This window comes from Sycon ciliatum, chromosome 5 (assembly GCF_964019385.1).
Source record: "Sycon ciliatum chromosome 5, ocSycCili1.1, whole genome shotgun sequence".
Lineage (NCBI taxonomy): Eukaryota > Metazoa > Porifera > Calcarea > Leucosolenida > Sycettidae > Sycon > Sycon ciliatum.
The window spans coordinates 28,927,470-28,953,233 of NC_088647.1; the positions used below are offsets into that span (position 1 = coordinate 28,927,470).

The following is a 25,764-nucleotide window of genomic DNA, read 5'->3' on the forward strand; positions in this document are numbered from 1 at the left end:
TAGTCTTCGGGGTGCTGAGTCGAATGGTCTTGGTCCGAGAAAGCTGAGACGCTCCCTTCCTACTTGAATCCCAATCGAACTCGCGCACTTCCACCGAAACTGGGTGACTGCGCCCTACTACATGGGGATTTGTATGCAAAATCTCACTAAAAGCGCCATTTCGTTCTTATAAAAGCACGGATGACCGCGATTGGTCCATATGTTGTAGTCTTTTGGACGCTGAGTCGACTGATTTTGGTCCGAAAAGGCTGCGATGCAGGGTTCCTCCTTTATTCCCAATCGAACATGGTTGAACAAGCGGTCACGTGCTCCTGGGTGCCCAAATCACCTGGTCACCACGCCAGCAGGCGACAACTTTCACACCAAGGTTCAACTCGAGTGACAGGACTGCACCCAAAAAAGGTCAAACAGGCTAGTAAGTTGTACCCTGCAGGCACGGTGACTAGGTGACTGGCGTACGCAGGAGCACGTGACCGCTTATTCAACCATGTTCGATTGGGAATAAAGGAGGAACGCTGCATCGCAGCCTTTTCGGACCAAAACCAGTGGACTCAGCGTCCAAAAGACTACAACATATGGGCCAATCGCGGTCATCCGTGCTTTTATAAGAACGAAATGGCGCTTTTAGTGACATTTTGAATAAGAGTTGGTGGACAAGCCGTTGATTATTCACTCTCATTGTAATATCAAAAAGTATTCTTTCTAGACCAAAGAGTGGTATATTTGATAACATTTAATAACGATAGAAATTTTTACGATACTTCTCCAGACGTTTCGTTGTTCTGAACAACATCGTCAGTGGATAAAGAAAGACATTTTGAATACAAATCCCCATCTAGTAGGGCGCAGTCACCCAGTTTCGGTGGAAGTGCCCGAGTTCGATTGGGGTTCAAGTAGGAAGGGAGCGTCTCAGCTTCCTCGGACCACGACCATTCGACTCCGCACCCCGAAGACTACAACTGGTGAAATTTTAATTTTTGCCTCAACTTCCCCTTTAAGTGATGTCTTTGTGTTTTCCCGTCGTCGGAGTATCCGTTTCTGCGTCGGCTTGAACGTGGCAGGGTGCGACTTGTTAGTCCACCTGCTAAACCTACAATTGTAGGTGTGAGCGATGGCGTTACTGCGCCGTTACTCGGTGATACAAACAAATCTCGACCGGTCACACTTTCACACACGCAAACATACCACACACACATACACAGACATGCACAAACAAACATACACAAACACACACGCATACATGTACATGTCCATGTTCACATACATGTACACGCACGGGCGCATGGACGCCCACCTTGACGCTCAACCCTGATCATCTTACCACGGAAGATGATACTAAATACAGTGCCTCACACAAGCCACCAAGGAAGTCAGTTCGAGTGGGGTCTCACGTCACACACACACACACACACACACACACACAAACACACACACACACACAAACACACACACACACACAAACACACACACGCACGCGCGCACACACACACACACACAAACACACGCACGAACGCCCATAAGCATACACGCATTCATATCTTGTGTGCGCGCAATCTCTCATTGTAAGAACATATTCATGCTGCAGATGCTTGATACACAGTCATATACATGACTGTACAATGTATAGATATGAGATGTGCCAGACTTACCGTCAACGCGCTAGGGCACATCCATCTTATCAGCACATTTGTTGCCGACATTTGTAGCGTGCCAATTGAGAATTGAGGAAACGCACACGGTTGCTGAGTTCTTGGTTGAAACAAGTACAATGTGCACGCATTATTTGAAGTGGATAAAACCGTTACTTAGTCTTATGTCTTCATGTTCATGCTCCCAGACCAGGGCATGTACTGTAGATCTCCATGTTCATGCTCCCAGACCAGGGCATGTACTGTAGATCTCCATGTTCATGCTCCCAGACCAGGGCATGTACTGTAGATCTACATGTTCATGCTCCCAGACCAGGGCATGTACTGTAGATCTACATGTTCATGCTCCCAGGCCAGGGCATGTACTGTAGATCTACATGTTCATGATCCGAGGCCAGGGCATGTACTGTAGATCTACATATTCATGCTCCCAGACCAGGGCATGTACTGTAGATCTACATGTTCATGCTCCCAGACCAGGGCATGTACTGTAGATCTTCATGTTCATGCTCCCAGACCAGGGCATGTACTGTAGATCTGCATGTTCATGCTCCCAGGCCAGGGCATGTACTGTAGATCTACATGTTCATGATCCGAGGCCAGGGCATGTACTGTAGATCTACATATTCATGCTCCCAGACCAGGGCATGTACTGTAGATCTACATGTTCATGCTCCCAGGCCAGGGCATGTACTGTAGATCTTCATGTTCATGCTCCCAGGCCAGGGCATGTACTGTAGATCTACATGTTCATGCTCCCAGACCAGGGCATGTACTGTAAATCTACATGTTCATGCTCCCAGGCCAGGGCATGTACTGTAGATCTACATGTTCATGCTCCCAGACCAGGGCATGTACTGTAAATCTACATGTTCATGCTCCCAGGCCAGGGCATGTACTGTTGATCTACATGTTCATGATCCCAGACCAGGGCATGTGCTGTAGATCTGCATGTTCATGCTCCCAGACCAGGGCATGTACTGTAGATCTACATGTTCATGCTCCCAGGCCAGGGCATGTACTGTAGATCTACATGTTCATGCTCCCAGGCCAGGGCATGTGCTGTAGATCTACATGTTCATGCTCCCAGACCAGGGCATGTACTGTTGATCTACATGTTCATGCTCCCAGACCAGGGCATGAACTGTAGATCTAGATGTTCATGCTCCCAGACCAGGGCATGTACTGTTGATCTACATGTTCATGCTCCCAGACCAGGGCATGTACTGTAAATCTACATGTTCATGCTCCCAGACCAGGGCATGTACTGTAGATCCACATGTTCATGCTCCCAGGCCAGGGCATGTACTGTAAATCTACATGTTCATGCTCCCAGGCCAGGGCATGTACTGTAGATCTACATGTTCATGCTCCCAGGCCAGGGCATGTGCTGTAGATCTACATGTTCATGCTCCCAGACCAGGGCATGTACTGTAGATCTACATGTTCATGCTCCCAGACCAGGGCATGTACTGTAGATCCACATGTTCATGCTCCCAGGCCAGGGCATGTACTGTTGATCTACATGTTCATGCTCCCAGGCCAGGGCATGTACTGTAGATCTACATGTTCATGCTCCCAGGCCAGGGCATGTACTGTAAATCTACATGTTCATGCTCCCAGGCCAGGGCATGTACTGTAGATCTACATGTTCATGCTCCCAGGCCGGGGCATGTACTGTAGATCTACATGACTTGTACAATAATTGTGAGCCACTGTACATGTACATGTACATGTACAGTGACTACATTGTGTGTCTTGAACATCCCCAAACAGACCCCTGTGAAGTGATGTGCACTTTTTTGCTCTGTTACGTCCGGGTCAACACCATTTTGCAAATCATAATTGTAGGTTCCCAACACGAGTTGTGCGTGTCATGTGTTATCACTACTGGACAGTTCGTGCATATCACATAAAATGCTAGCTGTTTTAACCGGGATTGGAGTTAGATTTCATGCGGTGTGTACCGTCGTGTTTTGCCAGGCATTTCACGACAGTGGGGAAGTGGTGAGACGCCAAACTAGTCGCTGCACAAGGAAAATGTAACGGAAGGTCTTCTCTCTCGGTTTGATGCCGATGCCTGCCTCAGGCGATGGACTTAACACCAAAGTCATCAAGCTGGAGTCTTTCCTGGCATCGATTAGTCCTAAATTGCCTGAAGCCTCAGGGAAGTTGGGGACGGTGACACCAGCGGTGCCTCCTAAGAAACGGAATGCCGGGAGCAGTTTGGTAAAGTAGACATCCATGAGCTTCTCGTTGGGGAAGGCTTCCTGCTCGAATTCCTTAGTCCTTGCATTTTTTGGTCCAGTATCCTTGGGAGGAGGAGACTTTGTGACTCGCATTTTATGTCTCCTGGTCTCTCTGGGTCCTCCATATACAAATGTACAAAGCAGGTCGACTCTATGCTTGTACATACATACATGTAGCTGACCATTCCAGGCGAGCATGGCGAAGCCCTGGAGCTATTCTGCATGCCGTGAATGACATAGTGTGAATCCGATCTGAGGGAGAACTGAACTACACGATAAGAACGTGCGACGGCATGTAGTGGAACGAGCAATGCGTGTACAGAATGATACATGTCCATGTGCACCACACAACACCTGATGCAGCACAGTACAGCACTACTACACTGTATTCTCCACGGGTGTCAGAAGAGTTCGACTCCTCAGGATCACACAATGACATGGATTCTGAATACATGTACTGGTGTTGTCGACAGACACCTAGAGCTTGTAATCGCTGTTATAGTCTACATGAAGAACAACCGGAAGATGTTCATATCGAGCATTTTTAAGTGGTAGGAAACAGTGCTGAAGGACATATGCATCACTAATGATAATAACCGCAACAGAGCTATCATGCACACAACCGGAAACTGCTATATCGCGTACTTGGCCTTCTCGTTTCGACGTGCCCAGATAACCCCACTGGCCTTTTGCGACTTTGGCTGCGTTGTGGCGCGCAGCAAGTGTATGAGGGTCAGTGTGTTTACTAAACTATTGTCTACCTTGGCATTAGCATAATTCATCTGTCAAGCCAGAGCCAGAAATGTTGCTGCTGTCCAAACACTAACTGTCTTGATCTCGCCTCTTGGATTGGCATGAGAAAGCTTAGGCGTCAATTAGCACCTAACGTTGCATGTAGTCCTGTGCCAACACTTAAAAGTACGGGGCGGCTCTTAAAGGGTTAAGAACAATGACACAACACAGTTGATGGCCTGTTTACTAAGCTCGAGGTCTCCATGTACACATAATGTATTTACATCAAATCGAATTCAAGACCCAAATGATCCTTGCCAATAGAAACATCACTATGAACCAGTGAGTAGTAAAATATCGGGTATTGTGCTACTCCCTGATATGAACAGCTTGTGCGAAGTAAACAACAAACGTGCTTTCCTGAAGATAGAACACTTATCACCCGATCATTAGGTCGTTGAATGTCAGCATCACATCAGTCAGTATTATGATAGCTGTTGCACCTTCCCACGGCGGTTCCGGAAAACTCGCCTTCCAGCCGAGTGGCCCGAGTCTCACGCAAACCGTGCAATTTATTATTTATTTGCACCTTCTGACTACACAACATCTTACTTATAACTGTTAGTGTTAGTGTTGCACACAAACTACAGATAACATGTTACATTTTGGTCATTTCCTTTAAAAATAGAACACTTACCAAATACATTTTTGCTATGTCTATTAAAGAGAAAGGCATGGGAGGGTAAGCAGGTTATGCGTGTTCATCATGATGTAGTCGAAGTGCCACAACATGCGCTCTCTGGCCGACCTCATTCAGCACATGAGCCTGCAAAACGACTCGAAGTTAGAGTAGATAATGTATTCCAAGTTACATGTATAATGTAGAATTCCTCTATGCAGCTTTTTCAATCACACAAATCACTTCAATAAAGGGACAGTGAAACCTGTCTAAGACGACCACTCAAGGGACCTTCAAAATGTGGTCTCTGTTACCAGGTGGTCTCCTTATCGAGGGTCATTTGTCTGGAAATAGCATCCTGGTTTCAGTGGTCTTCTTCGACAGGTGGTCGCCCTATCCGAGTGGTCGCCTTGACAGGTTTTACAGTAGAGACATTAAAAAAATGGAGAATGTACATGCCATTATAATAGAACACCTTGAAGTCGTGTTGCTGGCTGGCGTGGCGAGTGGAGTCGCCACAACAGAGTGCATGTGCTGGAGTTGGGACTAAATGCCTGTCGCAGTACAGAGAGTAAAGGCTCAGTGCTGCTGGCCGTGTGTAACTCAAACTTTCTGACTAACTTGATTCGAACATGTAGCTGAGAAACATGCATTCGTTCCGGAAGAAGGAAAGCTGTCAAGAATGCATCAGAGGTTTAAAGGGGAAGTTAAGGCAAAAATTAAAATTTCACCAGTTGTAGTCTTCGGGGTGCTGAGTCGAATGGTCTTGGTCCGAGGAAGCTGAGACGCTTCCTTCCTACTTGAATCCCAATCGAACTCGCGCACTTCCACCGAAACTGGGTGACTGCGCCCTACTAGATGGGGATTTGTATGTAAAATGTCACTAAAAGCGCCATTTCGTTCTTATAAAAGCACGGATGACCGCGATTGGCCCATATGTTGTAGTCTTTTTGACGCTGAGTCGACTGGTTTTGGTCCGAAAAGGCTGCGATGCAGCGTTCCTCCTTTATTCCCAATCGAACATGGTTGAACAAGCGGTCACGTGCTGCTGCGTACGCCAGTCACCTGGTCACCGTGCCTGCAGGGTACAACTTACTAGCCTGTTTGACCTTTTTTGGGTGCAGTCCTGTCACTCGAGTTGAACCTTGGTGTGAAAGTTGTCACCTGCTGGCGTGGTGACCAGGTGATTTGGGCACCCAGGAGCACGTGACCGCTTGTTCAACCACGTTCGATTGGGAATAAAGGAGGAACGCTGCATCGCAGCCTTTTCGGACCAAAACCAGTCGACTCAGCGTCCAAAAGACTACAACATATGGGCCAATCGCGGTCATCCGTGCTTTTATAAGAACGAAATGGCGCTTTTAGTGACATTTTACATACAAATCCCCATCTAGTAGGGCGCAGTCACCCAGTTTCGGTGGAAGTGCGCGAGTTCGATTGGGATTCAAGTAGGAAGGGAGCGTCTCAGCTTTCTCGGACCAAGACCATTCGACTCAGCACCCCGAAGACCACAACTGGTGAAATTTTAATTTTTGCCTTAACTTCCCCTTTAAATCTACAATCACGTGTACAATGTACGTGTACATGTACTTGCACTTCGACCTTAGAAATAATTGAATTCTATTGCAGAACTAGCTGCACTACTATCGTGTTACATGCATTCCTTTCACAGCGGGGTGTGCTGGTTTTTTTTTGTCTTCACACTACATGTCTTGACATTTCTCCAGCAAACTCGACGCTCACCATCACTCTGAAGTCAGGTTTCTTTGATTGGATGTTGTGGTTGTTGTTGGCTGCAGTGTGCAGTGATCACCATCGACTCGTGACGTACATTGTACTGTAGATGTACGTGTGCAAGTATACTTACATGTACACTGTACATACATGTAGTAGTAGTAGTAGTAGTAGATTTTATTATTTTACTAGGGGAGTCCCAACAGGCGTTGCCTTTTTACTGGGAACCCTAGGTGAATTTTTACCATGTTTACATACAGAGTAAGAGACGGGCATGTGGATACCTGTTTAATGCAATTTAGAGTCACAGTGTATTCCAGTGCTGGTGTTATCGCCTCACGTGTCGTGGTTGTAGCACTGCTTTAGCCTACATTTAACATTATAATTGCCCTATTAGCCCCATCCCTCACACAAACAAGTCAACAAAGAGGCATCTTTGGATTGAGGAGTGCTGGTTTGGAAACAACTGGTTTGAAGCTCAAAGTAGAGCTGGTGTTAGCTCAGAGCAGAGCTGCTGTTAGCTCAGAGCAGAGCTGCTGTTAGCTCAAAGTAGAGCTGCTGTTAGCTCAAAGTAGAGCTGCGGTTAGCTCAAAGTAGAGCTGCTGTTAGCTCAAAGTAGAGCTGCGGTTAGCTCAAAGTAGAGCTGCTGTTAGCTCAAAGTAGAGCTGCTGTTAGCTCAAGGTAGAGCTGCTGTTAGCTCAAAGTAGAGCTGCTGTTAGCTCAAAGTAGAGCTGCGGTTAGCTCAAAGTAGAGCTGCGGTTAGCTCAAAGTAGAGCTGCGGTTAGCTCAAAGTAGAGCTGCTGTTAGCTCAAAGTAGAGCTGCTGTTAGCTCAAAGTAGAGCTGCGGTTAGCTCAAAGTAGAGCTGCGGTTAGCTCAAAGTAGAGCTGCTGTTAGCTCAAAGTAGAGCTGCTGTTAGCTCAAAGTAGAGCTGCGGTTAGCTCAAAGTAGAGCTGCTGTTAGCTCAAAGTAGAGCTGCTGTTAGCTCAAAGTAGAGCTGCTGTTAGCTCAACGTAGAGCTGCAATGCTAAATGGATGTAATATAGCGCAAGGCAGAGCCGCAGCAAATAGCTAGATAACACCAGTTGTGAGAGTGGACCCGATTAGTGGGTACGATAATTATGATGGTGTGAATAAGTTGGATAGGGAGGGATGGTGGGAAAAGAAACACTGCTGAAGCACGATCCGTTGTCTGGAAGAGCACAACAGGGCAAGCAAGATTTGTTTTTCTTTTCCGCAAAATGGGCTGGTGCCATTTGTGATTACGCAGCAAAACAAAGCGCATGACGTCAGTCGTGAATGCAGTACAAAGCAATGCAGTGCAGTGTGTGCGCTAGTTCGGATTGTTGCTAACAAGTACTAGCACAGCTAGTACACCATATACATGTACAATGTACATGTAACTTGCGAATAGCACTATTATGTTTTATCGCCTGATGAGTGTTTTTTGAAACACGAAACTCGGAGTTACGAGAAAGCTTTTTGGTGTCTGTTGTTCTGCCTTGTGTAATGAAATTATTTACGTACTTTTCCAGAGTCCAATGCTCACGCCTATTGTTTAGTTACAATGCGTAGCAGCCCTGTTCACAGTCATGGCTTTACTGGTCATGTTCAAAAATGCACTGGCCAACACACCCAGTCATCACAATGTGACATTAGAGAGGTTTTGCAGAGCGAACGTTCGCGCGAATTTTCGTTTGACGTCACGAAAAGCGAAACTTCGTGCGAACGTTCGCAGTTTTGAACGCGAAAGTTGCAGGAAACGCGAAACAAACTTTCGCAGTAATTTTCGCTCTTTGTGGACCGCTGGTCAGCCTGGCCTGGTGCACGGTGATCTTCATGCAAGTATTAGTTGTGCTTTATCTCTACTCTTCAAAGTCTCTTGGCTTGGTCCGCGAGTGCTAGCTTTCATACTTGTGGCAGCCCGTGTTGCTTCATCTCCAGAACCATCTCCGATCTCCTGCTTGCTCGTCTTCTCACTGCTCAGAGTCGGTTACATCAATGATGCCTTTTGAATCTCACGTGTTGATGCACAAGATTACGGCACAAGCCAACCCGACCCGTTTGTCTGTGGGTCTCCGGCCATGGACAACGTAGTCAAAGAGCTCTCGTCTCAGGCCGTGACTCAGGCCTCAGGGTATCTGGTGCGCGTGCCGCCACTCGCAACAAATAAATAATCGGATGGAGACGACTTCTCAAAAACAAGCGAGTGCACACGAACATTTCTTGGAGCGAGATACATGCAAACTTTCGCAGTAATTTTCGCTCTTTGTGGACTGTTCGTGCACGGTGAGCCACCCTCAGTCCTCATGTTTGTGCTTGATCTCTACTCTTGGCTTGGTACGCGGGTGCTAGCTAGGCTATACTTGTGGCGGCCCGTGTTGCTTCTTCTCCGGGACCATCTCCTGCCTGCTCGTCTTCTCACTGCTCAGAGTCGGTTACATCAACGATGCATCGATGCCTCTTTGAATTTCAGGTGTTGATGCGCCAGATTACGGCACAAGCCAACCCGTTTGTGACTGTGGGTCTCCGGCCATAGACAAGGTAGTCAAGGAGCTCTCGTCTCAGGCCGTAACTCTAGGTGCCACCACTCGCAACAACAAAAATAATCGGATGAAGACCACTCACTGTACTTCTCAAACAAGCGAGTGCACGCGAAAATGTCTTGGAGCGAAAAACATGCAAAACACAAATTTCGCGCGAACGTTCGCAATAGTTTTCGCAACCCGGAACGCGAAAATCATTGCGAACGTTCGCTCTGCAAAACCTCTCTATTGCAATTGTGCTGTGTCCTGTGCAATGCATGCGTAAGGACAGCAGTTTCCGCCAAGGGCGACTGCCCACTGCAAGTGAGCATAAGATGGAGGCGAAAAAACTTTTGAAACTACCGCCTTGGCTTGAGTCGCGCAGGGTCCTTCGCGCCACAATTTCATCCGCATGAGGGTGGAAACGCTATACAGTAAAACCTGTAACTAAAGACCACTGTGATTAGCGACCAGCCTGGTACAGTAAAATCTGTGACTAACGACCACTCCTTGGGGCCAGAGAAAGCGGTCTTTATTGGCAGGTGGTCCTTAGTTAGAGGTTTGCACCGCACAACCATTATAATAAATGTGAGACCGTCCGTGCCTGGCGAAGTGGTCTTTAGTACCAGGCTGGTCGCTATTCACGGTGGTCTTTAGTTACAGCTTTTACTGTGCTTCAGACCACTTCGCCAGGCACAGACGGTCTCACATTCATGAACAAGAGTATGGTTGCGCGGTGAAAACCTCTAACTAAGGACTACCTTCCACTAAAGACCGCTTTCTCTGGCCCCAAGGGGTGGTCGTTAGTCACAGGTCTTACCATACATGTACTTATACATGCAGTGACAGGCATATCTTTGCTCTGAGATCACACCCTGCAATTTCGCTACTGGTATAAACCAAGAACACATCCAGGAGCGATCACAGAATACACGATTCACGTTAGGAGAAGTCTAGAAAAAACTCCCCTAGAATAAAGAGGGTCAGAACCGGGTCTAAGATCCACACGGTTCAGGTGGTCTCAACAGACTGGGGCTCTACCAACCGTGGATGGTTGTAGAAAGGTCACTGTTTGCGAACACGGTGTCCTCAACCTTGTTACATGCTGTCAACCAACAGCATGTTTTTTTAAAACGAGGTTCAGAGGGTCAAAAAATGAATTTCTGAGTTTTGAACTTTTTGCTATGGAATCTTGTCTTAGGATATTTGAAGTGCCAGAATTTCAAATTTGAGCGTAATCGGTTGAGTAGAAGTGGAGTTATGAGCTAAAGTATGTCGAGATAAATTTCAAATGTAAAATACTCAAATGTTTACAATTGCCTAATTATTTTTGTGATTTTGGTTTAGTCCAAAATCAAGCGTTTTTGATTCAACTTCGCCAGGTAAGCGACCCTGGCTTCTGTTTTTGTAGTCATGGAGAGCTGCCACGTGCTTCCTTGATCGCGTATGACGTTCTGCAGCGCCACGACGCCACGCGAAGGAAAAAATCTTTGTTTTTTTGTTTGTGATCGTGAAAGTGAACATGGGGAAACGAAAGAGAAGCACCAGCAGCTCTGTAAGTGGCCATAGGAGGAAGAAAAGGAGATACTACGCCCCAAAGCAGTCAAGCTCTGTACCAGTTGTGGAAGAAGGCACCGTTGAAGCGGCGCAGAGCGCTTCCTCTCGGAAGATTTCGTCGAGGCCAAAATGGCTTAGTGATTATGGTCATGGAATTTGAATCTGAGCTTGTGTGCTCGAGTGACAGTGATTCAGACGAGTCGTCCAGTGATAGCTGCCAGGAGTATGATGATGATACATTCTATCCTGATGTTGAGGAGTCTGTCTCTGGCTACAAGATCGTGGATTTACAGTGTCTCCAGGAACTGATGGATCAATTTACTGTCTGTAGGAAGTGCACGAAGGGAGACATGATCATCAGTAACTGTCATGACACTGGACTTGGATCGACCCTGCGACTTCAATGCGCTTTGTGTGGACACAGTGGAAGTACGTCTCTGAGCAAGAAAATTGGCAGGAGCTATGATCTGAATCGACGATCTGTACTGGCGATGCGATGCATTGGACGTGGCCATGGTGGACTCCGAAAGTTTTGCGGCGTAATGAATTTTCCTGCTACTGTAACGGAGAAAGCGTACCGCAGCCACCAGGAAGTTGTCCTTGCTGCAGCCGTAAAGCTAGCTGAAACTGACATGGTTCAATCCGCAGCTGAGTTGCGTGCCATGACAGATTCCACCCACGTCGCAGTGACGTTCGACGGCACTTGGATGCGCAGGGGATATTCGTCTCTGTATGGTGTGTTCGCGTGCATCTCCTTCCAGAGCGGCCGTGTACTGGACATCACAGTGAAGGGTCGATACTGTCACGAATGTAAGATCTGGACTGAGAAGAAGCGAAGTGGTGCAATCACGGAGGAAGCCTTTTCAACCTGGCTGGATAATCACAAGTGCAGCATAAACACAGCGGCATCTGCACCCGGTATGGAGAGTGAAGCTGCGTGCGATATTTGGCAGCGGTCTGTGGGCACACGCGGAGGCCTCATGTACACGTCGTACATCGGAGATGGCGACTCCAAAGGCTATAAGAAGGTGTGCGACCTGGACCCTTATGATGGTGTTGCCATCAGCAAGGAAGAATGCATAGGCCATGTGCAGAAGCGTGTTGGCAATAGGCTCCGGGAACTGAAGCGGCAACACAAGGGCATGAAGCTGAGCGATGGCATCGGTCTCAGTGGAAAGGGCCGTCTCACTGACAGGCAGATGGAGCGTCTCCAGACCAATTATGGCAATGCCGTCAGGAGGAATGTCGGAGACCTGCAAGCAATGGCCAAGGACATCTGGGCTGGGCTCATGCACTGCTGCTCAACAGATGCTACGCCGCAGCATCAATTCTGTCCGGAAGGTCCAGACTCGTGGTGCAAGTGGCAGCAGGCGCAGAGTGGTGCACGCCAAGCTTATGAGCATAAGAACCCTCTCCCAAAGGCTGTGTTAGAAGTCGTGAAGCCCATCTACATGCAGCTGTCCGAACGAAGTCTGCTGGAGCGCTGCCAGATGGGTGCAACGCAGAATGCGAACGAGTCGTTCAACAACGTCATTTGGAGAATGTGTCCGAAGGAAGGCTTCTGCTCCGTCGAAACCGTTCAGCTGGCAAGTAGTTTGGCAGTGCTCAACTTCAACAACGGCGCTATCACCTTGCTCAGTGTGCTGAAAGAGTGTGGATGCATTGATGGCAATCACACGAAGGCAGCGCTTGAGCTAGAAGTCCAATGGCGTGTGAAGAAGTCCCTCCGCAAGTCATCAGCAGTGGAAAAGGAGAGCAGGAAAAGGAGAAGGAGGCAGAGGAAAGGCTGGGAGGAGACCACTATTGAGAAAGAGGGCACTACATATGACAAAAGGTGGTTTCTGAATGGCAACTTCAGGTCAGATATGTGAAAATATTTCAGTAGCACTCCACTATCAGTCCTTTTTATGTAATTTTTAGGTGTATTTTTCACTGATTTTAGGGGTATTATGGGCACTCCGCGCAGTTTTTTAGAAATGCTGTACATATCTTGTATGTAAAAGTATATATTTTCTGGTTCTGTACGGTCCATTCTAGATCCGTTGCCTTCTTAGGACACAAGATCTTCTGTTAGAAACAAAATAATGGACCTTGAACTTCAGTCAAGTTATCTTGCGCACGTGCATTGTTATTTCAAGGCTGCAGTGGCACACCATTGGAACTGTAATCGCATTGTGCTTAGGCAACATCCCTAGCCCCTTGGTACCTGATCATTTTGCAGTGTTATGTGTTTATCTTCAAGTGACCATGTTTGAGAAAAACTGCGCAGAAATCATGCCCGGCTATCGCATTTTTTCCAAAATTGCTTTCCTGCATTTCTCCATGATACCAGTATACTTTCCACAGTTCTTGGTTGCAATGTCGTCAGTGGATGTCAAGGAACATATACTGAAAATTTGAAGGAATTCTGATCTTTGAGTGCTGAGATTCAAGCGAATTTATAACGGGCACCGCAATATGGCCAGCGAACCTCCCGTGGCGAGTGTATCCAAGCAAACGTGAAGAACCTCCAAATGTCCAGGCAAAAAAGGCAGCAATGACTTGGTAGTAACCCCGCATACCAGCCGACGGTGTTGTGCAGTTCATGTCATTACTTTGCAGTACATTTTGTAATACTAATAGTGCACTGGTATGCTGGAATGGACATGCAGATACGTAAATGTCCATGTACTTGCAGCTGATTGCATGTTCCATGCCGGTCACACATCTGAGAACAATCAGCTTAGCCGACAGGTGAGAATCGGCATTACCCGAAAACAAGACGCTCTCCACGGCGCGCAACGCAAGAGACGCGCAAGAACTCGAGGAAGAAGCGATGCGTTGCGCTGCCCGATATGTGACTGGGTGTATTTCTTGGCCGTGCCCCTAGGTGATTGCGTATTGCTCCGTTCATCGATAGGGAGTTCTGAACACCGGTGCAAGGAGAGATGCGGATCTTCGTGCATCTGACTGAGGCGTTGGAACTGAACGGGAACATTCGGGATTCTCTACCTGACCTGAGTGGAAGCATGCAACTCGAGAACAAAGGCAGGCTTCACGACCTCCACGCGAACAACGTTACGTACATGTATTAACTCCCGTTTTTTAGGATAGACTTTCTCAATCAAATTCCCTCCGCCTATCCACCAACTACTAGCATAGGCTGCCTTGCTGGTTCTGCAGTATCAGCAAATACAATGTACATGTCCGACGGGATAGCTCCACTAGGAACCAACTCTCCCTTCCTCTAGCCCGCTCTTCAGCCTTGCTACACTCCCCCCCCCCCCCCGTTTCATTGGCTTTTTGCATTGGCTTAAGCTGCACCAGGAGACAAAGGGCCTTTCTACTTTAACAGCATTCAGGAACGCCTTGCTTTACCAGTAGACCACAATTTTAGTCCATATTTGCTTCTTTCTTCTTTTCCTTTTCTTTTTGACTTCTTACTTTTTTCCTTGTTAGCCGTGGTTGCCGTGGTTGCCGTCTTGTAATTTAGTGGAACCTGTATTGAGTAACTGAGTTTTATGTTTCGTTACATTGTCGACAGATCTCCTGTGTACCGGTTTTGTGGCACAATGATTATAGCCATTATATTTTGTCGTCTCCATTCTTGTGCAATCATGCATATGTAGGTTGGTTCTCTTCATGTTATTGTGACCAATTTCATAGATGTTGGTTGCCTTGTTGCTTTCTCTCCCCTCTCCTCTCACCCAAGCCATTCTGCATAAGCGAAGCTGTGGACGCAGCATACTGCTGCTACACTTCAACGCGGGAATGCGTATAATAATAATAATAATAATAGCCGTGGTTGGCAATAAAAAGCTATTAAAAACCCTGCAATCGCCACGCAAAGTGGTCATTGGCTACCCCAGCCATGTGTTGCTTGGAATAAAACAATAAAAAATAAGAATACATGTAGGTGCGTGTTTACCTGCTGCTGCCCATGTCTCCTGACATGCATTATCCACGTGAATGAATAGTGGCGGTCATTTGTGTTTCTCAAATTCTTTTTTCATGTTGGCCTATGACCTCTGGCTGGTTGGTGGATCCGATCTATCCTTCCGCACCAAGGTTCAACTCGAGTGACAGGACTGCACCCAAAAAAGGTCAAACAGGCTAGTAAGTTGTACCCTGCAGGCACGGTGACTAGGTGACTGGCGTACGCAGGAGCACGTGACCGCTTATTCAACCATGTTCGATTGGGAATAAAGGAGGAACGCTGCATCGCAGCCTTTTCGGACCAAAACCAGTGGACTCAGCGTCCAAAAGACTACACCATATGGGCCAATCGCGGTCATCCGTGCTTTTATAAGAACGAAATGGCGCTTTTAGTGACATTTTGAATAAGAGTTGGTGGACAAGCCGTTGATTATTCACTCTCATTGTAATATCAAAAAGTATTCTTTCTAGACCAAAGAGTGGTATATTTGATAACATTTAATAACGATAGAAATTTTTACGATACTTATTTATTTATTTATTTATTTCTGCACCTCGTGGCATGTCAAGACAGCCAATTGAATTGAGGAGAGGGTGAGACCAACCACGGAAGAAGAGAAAAAAAGAAAATTAAGAGCACGTACACAAAGTGGGAAGGGATTAGCAACTTACAAAGCAATGGGATGCTCAGCGAGCTATGCAGCGGAAGTGGTGACTGTGACTTTGTTTACTGGGAGATACTGAAGTGCTGTCTGACGAGGGTACGGAATTTGGGCATATCTGGAGCTTGTCTAACACTGGGAGGCAGTTGGAGCCACGTGGAGTAGGAGGAAAAGAAAGGGGAATTTACGAATAGGGTAGACCTAGCTAGGGGGAGACGAACGCAGCTTCGGGTGGTGCCACCTGAATTGAACCAATTAAGGGACTGTAAATGAGCAGGGTGCTGGTCAAGGAAAATTGAATGCGCCAGGGTGCACTTGGAAGCATCAAGGTAATGTTGCAGAGTGGTAGTGGATGCAGCAGCATACAAGTCTAGATTTGAGGTATAACGATCAGTACGGAATATGATTCGCAGTATACGGCGATGGAGAACTTCTAATTTACCTATGTGGGTTTTGTTAATGGTGGACCAGGCAGGGAAGCCGTACGTGAAGAGGGGAAGAATGTATGATTTATAAAAATTAATCCGGCAATTTTTGGGCAAATGGGACAAGTGACTTGACATTATGCCGACAGATCGGCATACTTTGGACGACACATGATCAGCATGGTGAGACCAGGAGAGGGCGGAATCTATGACAATGCCAAGGTGTTTATGGTGGGGCGCTACAGAGATAGGGTGACCGGGATCATCGGGAAAGTGGAAGATGGGCACTGGATCTGTGGGAGGGGGAAACAGGAGGAGCTCGGTTTTGGTCACATTTGGCTTAAGGTACCAAGTGCTCATCCAGTGAACAATGTCGTTGATACAGGTCTGAACTTTGGGGTACAGGGTGGCGTGAGATGGGGAGGAAGCAAGGACAGTGGTATCATCTGCAAACAAAGAAATATTGGGAATTGAATAGGGGAGGTCATTAACGTATGTGAGGAAGAGCAGGGGACCTAAAATGGAGCCCTGGGGCACTCCGGATGTCACAGACTCGGGGTCAGATAAGGTTCCATTTACTGTGACGCACTGATTTCGGTCCAAGAGGTAGCTAGTTATCCAGGCGAGTAGGGAGCCGGAGACACCATGGGCACGAAGTTTGGCGATCAGGCCCTTGTGCCACACGGTGTCGAAGGCCTTGGAGAGGTCGAAGAAACAGATGCAGGAGACCTGCCGCTGGTCTTTTAGGGAGCAGAGGTCTTGGATTATGCGGGATAATTGCAGGGATGTGTTGTCCTTACGACAGAAGCCAGATTGTGCGGGATGAAGAAGAGGGGAGATATGGTCGTACAAGCGGTCGTACACTATTCTCTCTAGCAGTTTGGAGACGCAGGACAGGAGGGAGATTGGTCGGTAATTAGACGGGTTGTTCTTGTCGCCTTTATTTTTGTACACTGGAATGACAGTGGCTGACTTCCATCGTGACGGGAATGTGCCGGATGAGAGGGAAAGGTTAAAAAGAATGGAGAGTGGGCGGGCAATTGAGTAGCTCAGTTTCCTGAGGATCTCATTGGTGATCCTATCAGCTCCGGGGGATTTGTTCAGAGGCAGTCTTGCAATATACTTGTGAACAGTCGATGAGGTGATGATCAGGGAGTGCAATGTAGTTGCTGGTGGAGGTAGAGAGGAAATAGTGGGAATAGGAGCATCGGGATCAACCTGTAAGCCAGCACTAACGAAGTGGCGGTTCAATAAGTTACCAATGGATGCCGGAGAGGTGCTTGTTCGACCATTGGGGCCCACCATCTTCGAAGGTATAACCCGGGCGCTGGTAGGATTTCGCAGTTGACGAATGAGCACAGGGAGGGATGGGAGGCGAGGGTTTGTGGGAGATATCGTGGCACGGAGGTTGCGGATGTAGCAGCGATGGCAGGATCTGGAAAGGCATTTTACATAGTTACGTTGGTGTTTGCATTTGTTGAAATTTGTAGGGGATGGGTATTTCCGGTAGATGCTGTAGAGATCGCTCTTGACTTTAATAGCTGCTTTCAGTGATGGAGTCATCCAGGGGCAGGGTTTGTGGCGTGATTTCCGACGAGGAGGTGAGGATCTTCCTATATATAGGTCCAAGGCACCTTCAAGGATGTCAGTGAATGCGGAGACAGCCGTGTCGATGCAGTGGGAGGCAAGGACCTGAGACCAGGGTACAGCTGCGAGAAAAACATTCATGGCATTCCACATGTTATCCGTGGCACTCAGGACATTGTATTTTTGTGTAGATGGTGGGCTACGGCAGGTGCTGGCTGCTGTGGGGGAAGACTTTGAGGAGGAGAACTCAGCCAGCAGGACGGCATGGTCTGATGCGCCAAGAGGAGCCAGGTGTTGAATGTGGTTGAGTTGGTTAGGGATGTTGCTCGCGATAAGGTCTAGACAGCTGCCAAGTCCATTCGAGCGGAGGTGGGTGGGAAAGGTTACCGATTGGGTCAAATTATAGCATGAGAAGAGGTTGTCAAGACTCAGACCCTGTGCATCCGTTTGGTCAGTTGAGCACCAGCCGGAATACCTACAGTTGAAGTCGCCTGATATCACAAGGGCTTCGGGCTTCCTTTGTGTTGATTGCAGGGCTATTTGGAGGCGGTCGAGAAAAGTCGAGAAGTCATCCGTCGACGGGGAAGGAGCACGGTAGATACAGGCTACTGTTAGGTGGGTTGTTGGCAGGTCAGAAGGTGAGATAAGCTTATGTTCAGCGAGTGTAAGCCGAAGTGCTAGCGCTTCCAAGCCCGGTTGCTGAAAATCCGGTAGCTGATCAATGGAAGTGCACAGACCTTCACGAACTAAGATTAGAACTCCTCCATACCCCCTGTGTGGGTCACGGTTCTGTCTATTTTCTAAAACAGGTCGGTCTCGACGGAAGCATTCATAGTGTGGCACGTGGAAAGCTTGTGTGGGAGTTAGCCAGGTCTCTGTGATGCATACTACGCTGGGTGTGTGATCTTCACAGATTTGAATGAGTTCGCCAGACTTGTTTGCTATGGAGCGAGCATTAAGGACACAGATTGTAAGTCGGTGAGTAGCAGCATGTACAGAATGGGGGAAGAAAGGTGGGGCAAGAGCGTTGAGAGGCGCAGGGGTTGAAGTGGAAGAGGAGGGATAAAGGTTACGCATTGGAAGCTGGCTTCGTCACTTTGGGGCTGTCCGCAAAACGCCACTTGCGTACTGAGTGGCTGATGGCTTCGGGCCAGAAGGCTCTGTCTAGTACACGCTCTTCATGTTCTGCAGCCACAGTGACTCTGGCATACGATGTGCCAAGGTATTTGGACTCCATGACGGAGCAATTTAATACCTCCACGTCCCTCGCTTCGCACCAGTCTCTGATGGAGTGAGCGTTGCAACCGCTGTTGATGCTTCCAACGTAGAGCACAAGTTTGTTGATGGGCACCACCCCTGTCAGGACGCACGGATCAGCAGGTTCCGTGTTAGGTGATTCCTTCACGTACCGAGAGGTTATAGTAGCCCGCAGAGCTTTGGATACGCTGTCCGTGAATTTGTCCTGCCGTCCTTTTCGTCTATGGTTCACCTCTTTCCACGTGTTCTGTGTTGGCTCTGTACTACATATGCCAGTGACCCCTGCTTCACAGCATTGTGTGTCGGCTGCGTGGACTGTACAACTACAAGTATCACTGGTGCATGCAGCACACATTGGGCTTTGTTGGGCAGGCTGGGTCTGGGTACTACTTGGACTTGTACCTTGTGGTGTTGCAGCATGCTGGGTGCGTACGGTATTACTGTAGGACTTCGCAGCTGGAGGTCCCATGGCCACGTTTTGTTGGGATGTGTACGTGGGTACGGTGTGTGGTAAGGGGTCAGGGATGGAACACTTCTGTTGACGAAGCTCTACTACTTCACGCCTCAGCTCTTGGATTTCCAATTTCAGGGCCAACATTGTGCTGTCTCTATCTTCCCTCGACATAACAATCTCCTTGGACAAGGTTGAAACACATGATACAAGGCTAGACAATTGTTCCAACGTACCGTTTGGACTTGCTGGCTGCGGCAGCACTCCCACGCCCATCTTCCGGAGTTCTTTGACGAGTTCCGGGCGAGAAAGGCTTGAGGGTTGGTCTACTGATTTCCGCTCGCCCAGGTCAATTAGGTCCTTGAATCCCACCAGGGCTAGGTCTAGATTCTCATCAAGTGACATCGTAAGGTACACAAAGGTTTGGTCACTGCTTAAGGGATGCTGTAGGAGTGCCGCTGAGGCTGATCCTCAGAGCACGAAAACCGCCAACCGTCCCCAAAAACTTCAAACTTTTTTCTCATTTAGAACAAAGACTTCTCCAGACGTTTCGTTGTTCTGAACAACATCGTCAGTGGATAAAGAAAGACATTTTGAATACAAATCCCCATCTAGTAGGGCGCAGTCACCCAGTTTCGGTGGAAGTGCCCGAGTTCGATTGGGGTTCAAGTAGGAAGGGAGCGTCTCAGCTTCCTCGGACCACGACCATTCGACTCCGCACCCCGAAGACTACAACTGGTGAAATTTTAATTTTTGCCTCAACTTCCCCTTTAAGTGATGTCTTTGTGTTTTCCCGTCGTCGGAGTATCCGTTTCTGCGTCGGCTTGAACGTGGCAGGGTGCGACTTGTTAGTCCACCTGCTAAACCTACAATTGTAGGTGTGAGCGATGGCGTTACTGCGCCGTTACTCGGTGATACAAACAAATCTCGACCGGTCACACTTTCACACACGCAAACATACCACACACACATACACAGACATGCACAAACAAACATACACAAACACACACGCATACATGTACATGTCCATGTTCACATACATGTACACGCACGGGCGCATGGACGCCCACCTTGACGCTCAACCCTGATCATCTTACCACGGAAGATGATACTAAATACAGTGCCTCACACAAGCCACCAAGGAAGTCAGTTCGAGTGGGGTCTCACGTCACACACACACACACACACACACACACACACACACAAACACACACACACACACAAACACACACACGCACGCGCGCACACACACACACACACAAACACACGCACGAACGCCCATAAGCATACACGCATTCATATCTTGTGTGCGCGCAATCTCTCATTGTAAGAACATATTCATGCTGCAGATGCTTGATACACAGTCATATACATGACTGTACAATGTATAGATATGAGATGTGCCAGACTTACCGTCAACGCGCTAGGGCACATCCATCTTATCAGCACATTTGTTGCCGACATTTGTAGCGTGCCAATTGAGAATTGAGGAAACGCACACGGTTGCTGAGTTCTTGGTTGAAACAAGTACAATGTGCACGCATTATTTGAAGTGGATAAAACCGTTACTTAGTCTTATGTCTTCATGTTCATGCTCCCAGACCAGGGCATGTACTGTAGATCTCCATGTTCATGCTCCCAGACCAGGGCATGTACTGTAGATCTCCATGTTCATGCTCCCAGACCAGGGCATGTACTGTAGATCTACATGTTCATGCTCCCAGACCAGGGCATGTACTGTAGATCTACATGTTCATGCTCCCAGGCCAGGGCATGTACTGTAGATCTACATGTTCATGATCCGAGGCCAGGGCATGTACTGTAGATCTACATATTCATGCTCCCAGACCAGGGCATGTACTGTAGATCTACATGTTCATGCTCCCAGACCAGGGCATGTACTGTAGATCTTCATGTTCATGCTCCCAGACCAGGGCATGTACTGTAGATCTGCATGTTCATGCTCCCAGGCCAGGGCATGTACTGTAGATCTACATGTTCATGATCCGAGGCCAGGGCATGTACTGTAGATCTACATATTCATGCTCCCAGACCAGGGCATGTACTGTAGATCTACATGTTCATGCTCCCAGGCCAGGGCATGTACTGTAGATCTTCATGTTCATGCTCCCAGGCCAGGGCATGTACTGTAGATCTACATGTTCATGCTCCCAGACCAGGGCATGTACTGTAAATCTACATGTTCATGCTCCCAGGCCAGGGCATGTACTGTAGATCTACATGTTCATGCTCCCAGACCAGGGCATGTACTGTAAATCTACATGTTCATGCTCCCAGGCCAGGGCATGTACTGTTGATCTACATGTTCATGATCCCAGACCAGGGCATGTACTGTAGATCTGCATGTTCATGCTCCCAGACCAGGGCATGTACTGTAGATCTACATGTTCATGCTCCCAGGCCAGGGCATGTACTGTAGATCTACATGTTCATGCTCCCAGGCCAGGGCATGTGCTGTAGATCTACATGTTCATGCTCCCAGACCAGGGCATGTACTGTTGATCTACATGTTCATGCTCCCAGACCAGGGCATGAACTGTAGATCTAGATGTTCATGCTCCCAGACCAGGGCATGTACTGTTGATCTACATGTTCATGCTCCCAGACCAGGGCATGTACTGTAAATCTACATGTTCATGCTCCCAGACCAGGGCATGTACTGTAGATCCACATGTTCATGCTCCCAGGCCAGGGCATGTACTGTAAATCTACATGTTCATGCTCCCAGGCCAGGGCATGTACTGTAGATCTACATGTTCATGCTCCCAGGCCAGGGCATGTGCTGTAGATCTACATGTTCATGCTCCCAGACCAGGGCATGTACTGTAGATCTACATGTTCATGCTCCCAGACCAGGGCATGTACTGTAGATCCACATGTTCATGCTCCCAGGCCAGGGCATGTACTGTTGATCTACATGTTCATGCTCCCAGGCCAGGGCATGTACTGTAGATCTACATGTTCATGCTCCCAGGCCAGGGCATGTACTGTAAATCTACATGTTCATGCTCCCAGGCCAGGGCATGTACTGTAGATCTACATGTTCATGCTCCCAGGCCGGGGCATGTACTGTAGATCTACATGACTTGTACAATAATTGTGAGCCACTGTACATGTACATGTACATGTACAGTGACTACATTGTGTGTCTTGAACATCCCCAAACAGACCCCTGTGAAGTGATGTGCACTTTTTTGCTCTGTTACGTCCGGGTCAACACCATTTTGCAAATCATAATTGTAGGTTCCCAACACGAGTTGTGCGTGTCATGTGTTATCACTACTGGACAGTTCGTGCATATCACATAAAATGCTAGCTGTTTTAACCGGGATTGGAGTTAGATTTCATGCGGTGTGTACCGTCGTGTTTTGCCAGGCATTTCACGACAGTGGGGAAGTGGTGAGACGCCAAACTAGTCGCTGCACAAGGAAAATGTAACGGAAGGTCTTCTCTCTCGGTTTGATGCCGATGCCTGCCTCAGGCGATGGACTTAACACCAAAGTCATCAAGCTGGAGTCTTTCCTGGCATCGATTAGTCCTAAATTGCCTGAAGCCTCAGGGAAGTTGGGGACGGTGACACCAGCGGTGCCTCCTAAGAAACGGAATGCCGGGAGCAGTTTGGTAAAGTAGACATCCATGAGCTTCTCGTTGGGGAAGGCTTCCTGCTCGAATTCCTTAGTCCTTGCATTTTTTGGTCCAGTATCCTTGGGAGGAGGAGACTTTGTGACTCGCATTTTATGTCTCCTGGTCTCTCTGGGTCCTCCATATACAAATGTACAAAGCAGGTCGACTCTATGCTTGTACATACATACATGTAGCTGACCATTCCAGGCGAGCATGGCGAAGCCCTGGAGCTATTCTGCATGCCGTGAATGACATAGTGTGAATCCGATCTGAGGGAGAACTGAACTACACGATAAGAACGTGCGACGGCATGTAGTGGAACGAGCAATGCGTGTACAGAATGATACATGTCCATGTGCACCACACAACACCTGATGCAGCACAGTACAGCACTACTACACTGTATTCTCCACGGGTGTCAGAAGAGTTCGACTCCTCAGGATCACACAATGACATGGATTCTGAATACATGTACTGGTGTTGTCGACAGACACCTAGAGCTTGTAATCGCTGTTATAGTCTACATGAAGAACAACCGGAAGATGTTCATATCGAGCATTTTTAAGTGGTAGGAAACAGTGCTGAAGGACATATGCATCACTAATGATAATAACCGCAACAGAGCTATCATGCACACAACCGGAAACTGCTATATCGCGTACTTGGCCTTCTCGTTTCGACGTGCCCAGATAACCCCACTGGCCTTTTGCGACTTTGGCTGCGTTGTGGCGCGCAGCAAGTGTATGAGGGTCAGTGTGTTTACTAAACTATTGTCTACCTTGGCATTAGCATAATTCATCTGTCAAGCCAGAGCCAGAAATGTTGCTGCTGTCCAAACACTAACTGTCTTGATCTCGCCTCTTGGATTGGCATGAGAAAGCTTAGGCGTCAATTAGCACCTAACGTTGCATGTAGTCCTGTGCCAACACTTAAAAGTACGGGGCGGCTCTTAAAGGGTTAAGAACAATGACACAACACAGTTGATGGCCTGTTTACTAAGCTCGAGGTCTCCATGTACACATAATGTATTTACATCAAATCGAATTCAAGACCCAAATGATCCTTGCCAATAGAAACATCACTATGAACCAGTGAGTAGTAAAATATCGGGTATTGTGCTACTCCCTGATATGAACAGCTTGTGCGAAGTAAACAACAAACGTGCTTTCCTGAAGATAGAACACTTATCACCCGATCATTAGGTCGTTGAATGTCAGCATCACATCAGTCAGTATTATGATAGCTGTTGCACCTTCCCACGGCGGTTCCGGAAAACTCGCCTTCCAGCCGAGTGGCCCGAGTCTCACGCAAACCGTGCAATTTATTATTTATTTGCACCTTCTGACTACACAACATCTTACTTATAACTGTTAGTGTTAGTGTTGCACACAAACTACAGATAACATGTTACATTTTGGTCATTTCCTTTAAAAATAGAACACTTACCAAATACATTTTTGCTATGTCTATTAAAGAGAAAGGCATGGGAGGGTAAGCAGGTTATGCGTGTTCATCATGATGTAGTCGAAGTGCCACAACATGCGCTCTCTGGCCGACCTCATTCAGCACATGAGCCTGCAAAACGACTCGAAGTTAGAGTAGATAATGTATTCCAAGTTACATGTATAATGTAGAATTCCTCTATGCAGCTTTTTCAATCACACAAATCACTTCAATAAAGGGACAGTGAAACCTGTCTAAGACGACCACTCAAGGGACCTTCAAAATGTGGTCTCTGTTACCAGGTGGTCTCCTTATCGAGGGTCATTTGTCTGGAAATAGCATCCTGGTTTCAGTGGTCTTCTTCGACAGGTGGTCGCCCTATCCGAGTGGTCGCCTTGACAGGTTTTACAGTAGAGACATTAAAAAAATGGAGAATGTACATGCCATTATAATAGAACACCTTGAAGTCGTGTTGCTGGCTGGCGTGGCGAGTGGAGTCGCCACAACAGAGTGCATGTGCTGGAGTTGGGACTAAATGCCTGTCGCAGTACAGAGAGTAAAGGCTCAGTGCTGCTGGCCGTGTGTAACTCAAACTTTCTGACTAACTTGATTCGAACATGTAGCTGAGAAACATGCATTCGTTCCGGAAGAAGGAAAGCTGTCAAGAATGCATCAGAGGTTTAAAGGGGAAGTTAAGGCAAAAATTAAAAAATTTCACCAGTTGTAGTCTTCGGGGTGCTGAGTCGAATGGTCTTGGTCCGAGGAAGCTGAGACGCTTCCTTCCTACTTGAATCCCAATCGAACTCGCGCACTTCCACCGAAACTGGGTGACTGCGCCCTACTAGATGGGGATTTGTATGTAAAATGTCACTAAAAGCGCCATTTCGTTCTTATAAAAGCACGGATGACCGCGATTGGCCCATATGTTGTAGTCTTTTTGACGCTGAGTCGACTGGTTTTGGTCCGAAAAGGCTGCGATGCAGCGTTCCTCCTTTATTCCCAATCGAACATGGTTGAACAAGCGGTCACGTGCTGCTGCGTACGCCAGTCACCTGGTCACCGTGCCTGCAGGGTACAACTTACTAGCCTGTTTGACCTTTTTTGGGTGCAGTCCTGTCACTCGAGTTGAACCTTGGTGTGAAAGTTGTCACCTGCTGGCGTGGTGACCAGGTGATTTGGGCACCCAGGAGCACGTGACCGCTTGTTCAACCACGTTCGATTGGGAATAAAGGAGGAACGCTGCATCGCAGCCTTTT

General features: G+C 47.7%; 2 protein-coding genes across 2 annotated transcripts in view; both read left to right on the top strand.

The window, feature by feature from the left end:
* Nucleotides 1-25,764, top strand: part of LOC135818259 (uncharacterized) — a 202,863-nt gene that overhangs the window by 66,419 nt on the left and 110,680 nt on the right. The gene's annotated exons all lie outside the window — the stretch shown is intronic.
* Nucleotides 11,267-13,524, top strand: LOC135816490 (uncharacterized). Its single transcript, XM_065329687.1, has one exon. The coding sequence runs from the start codon at nt 11,267-11,269 to the stop codon at nt 12,992-12,994; it is 1,728 nt and encodes a 575-aa protein (XP_065185759.1). The 3' UTR covers nt 12,995-13,524.

Bases quoted from the DNA above. Each gene is read 5' to 3' on its own strand.
- LOC135816490 (XM_065329687.1), top strand. From the start codon at position 11,267: ATGGTCATGGAATTTGAATCTGAGCTTGTGTGCTCGAGTGACAGTGAT.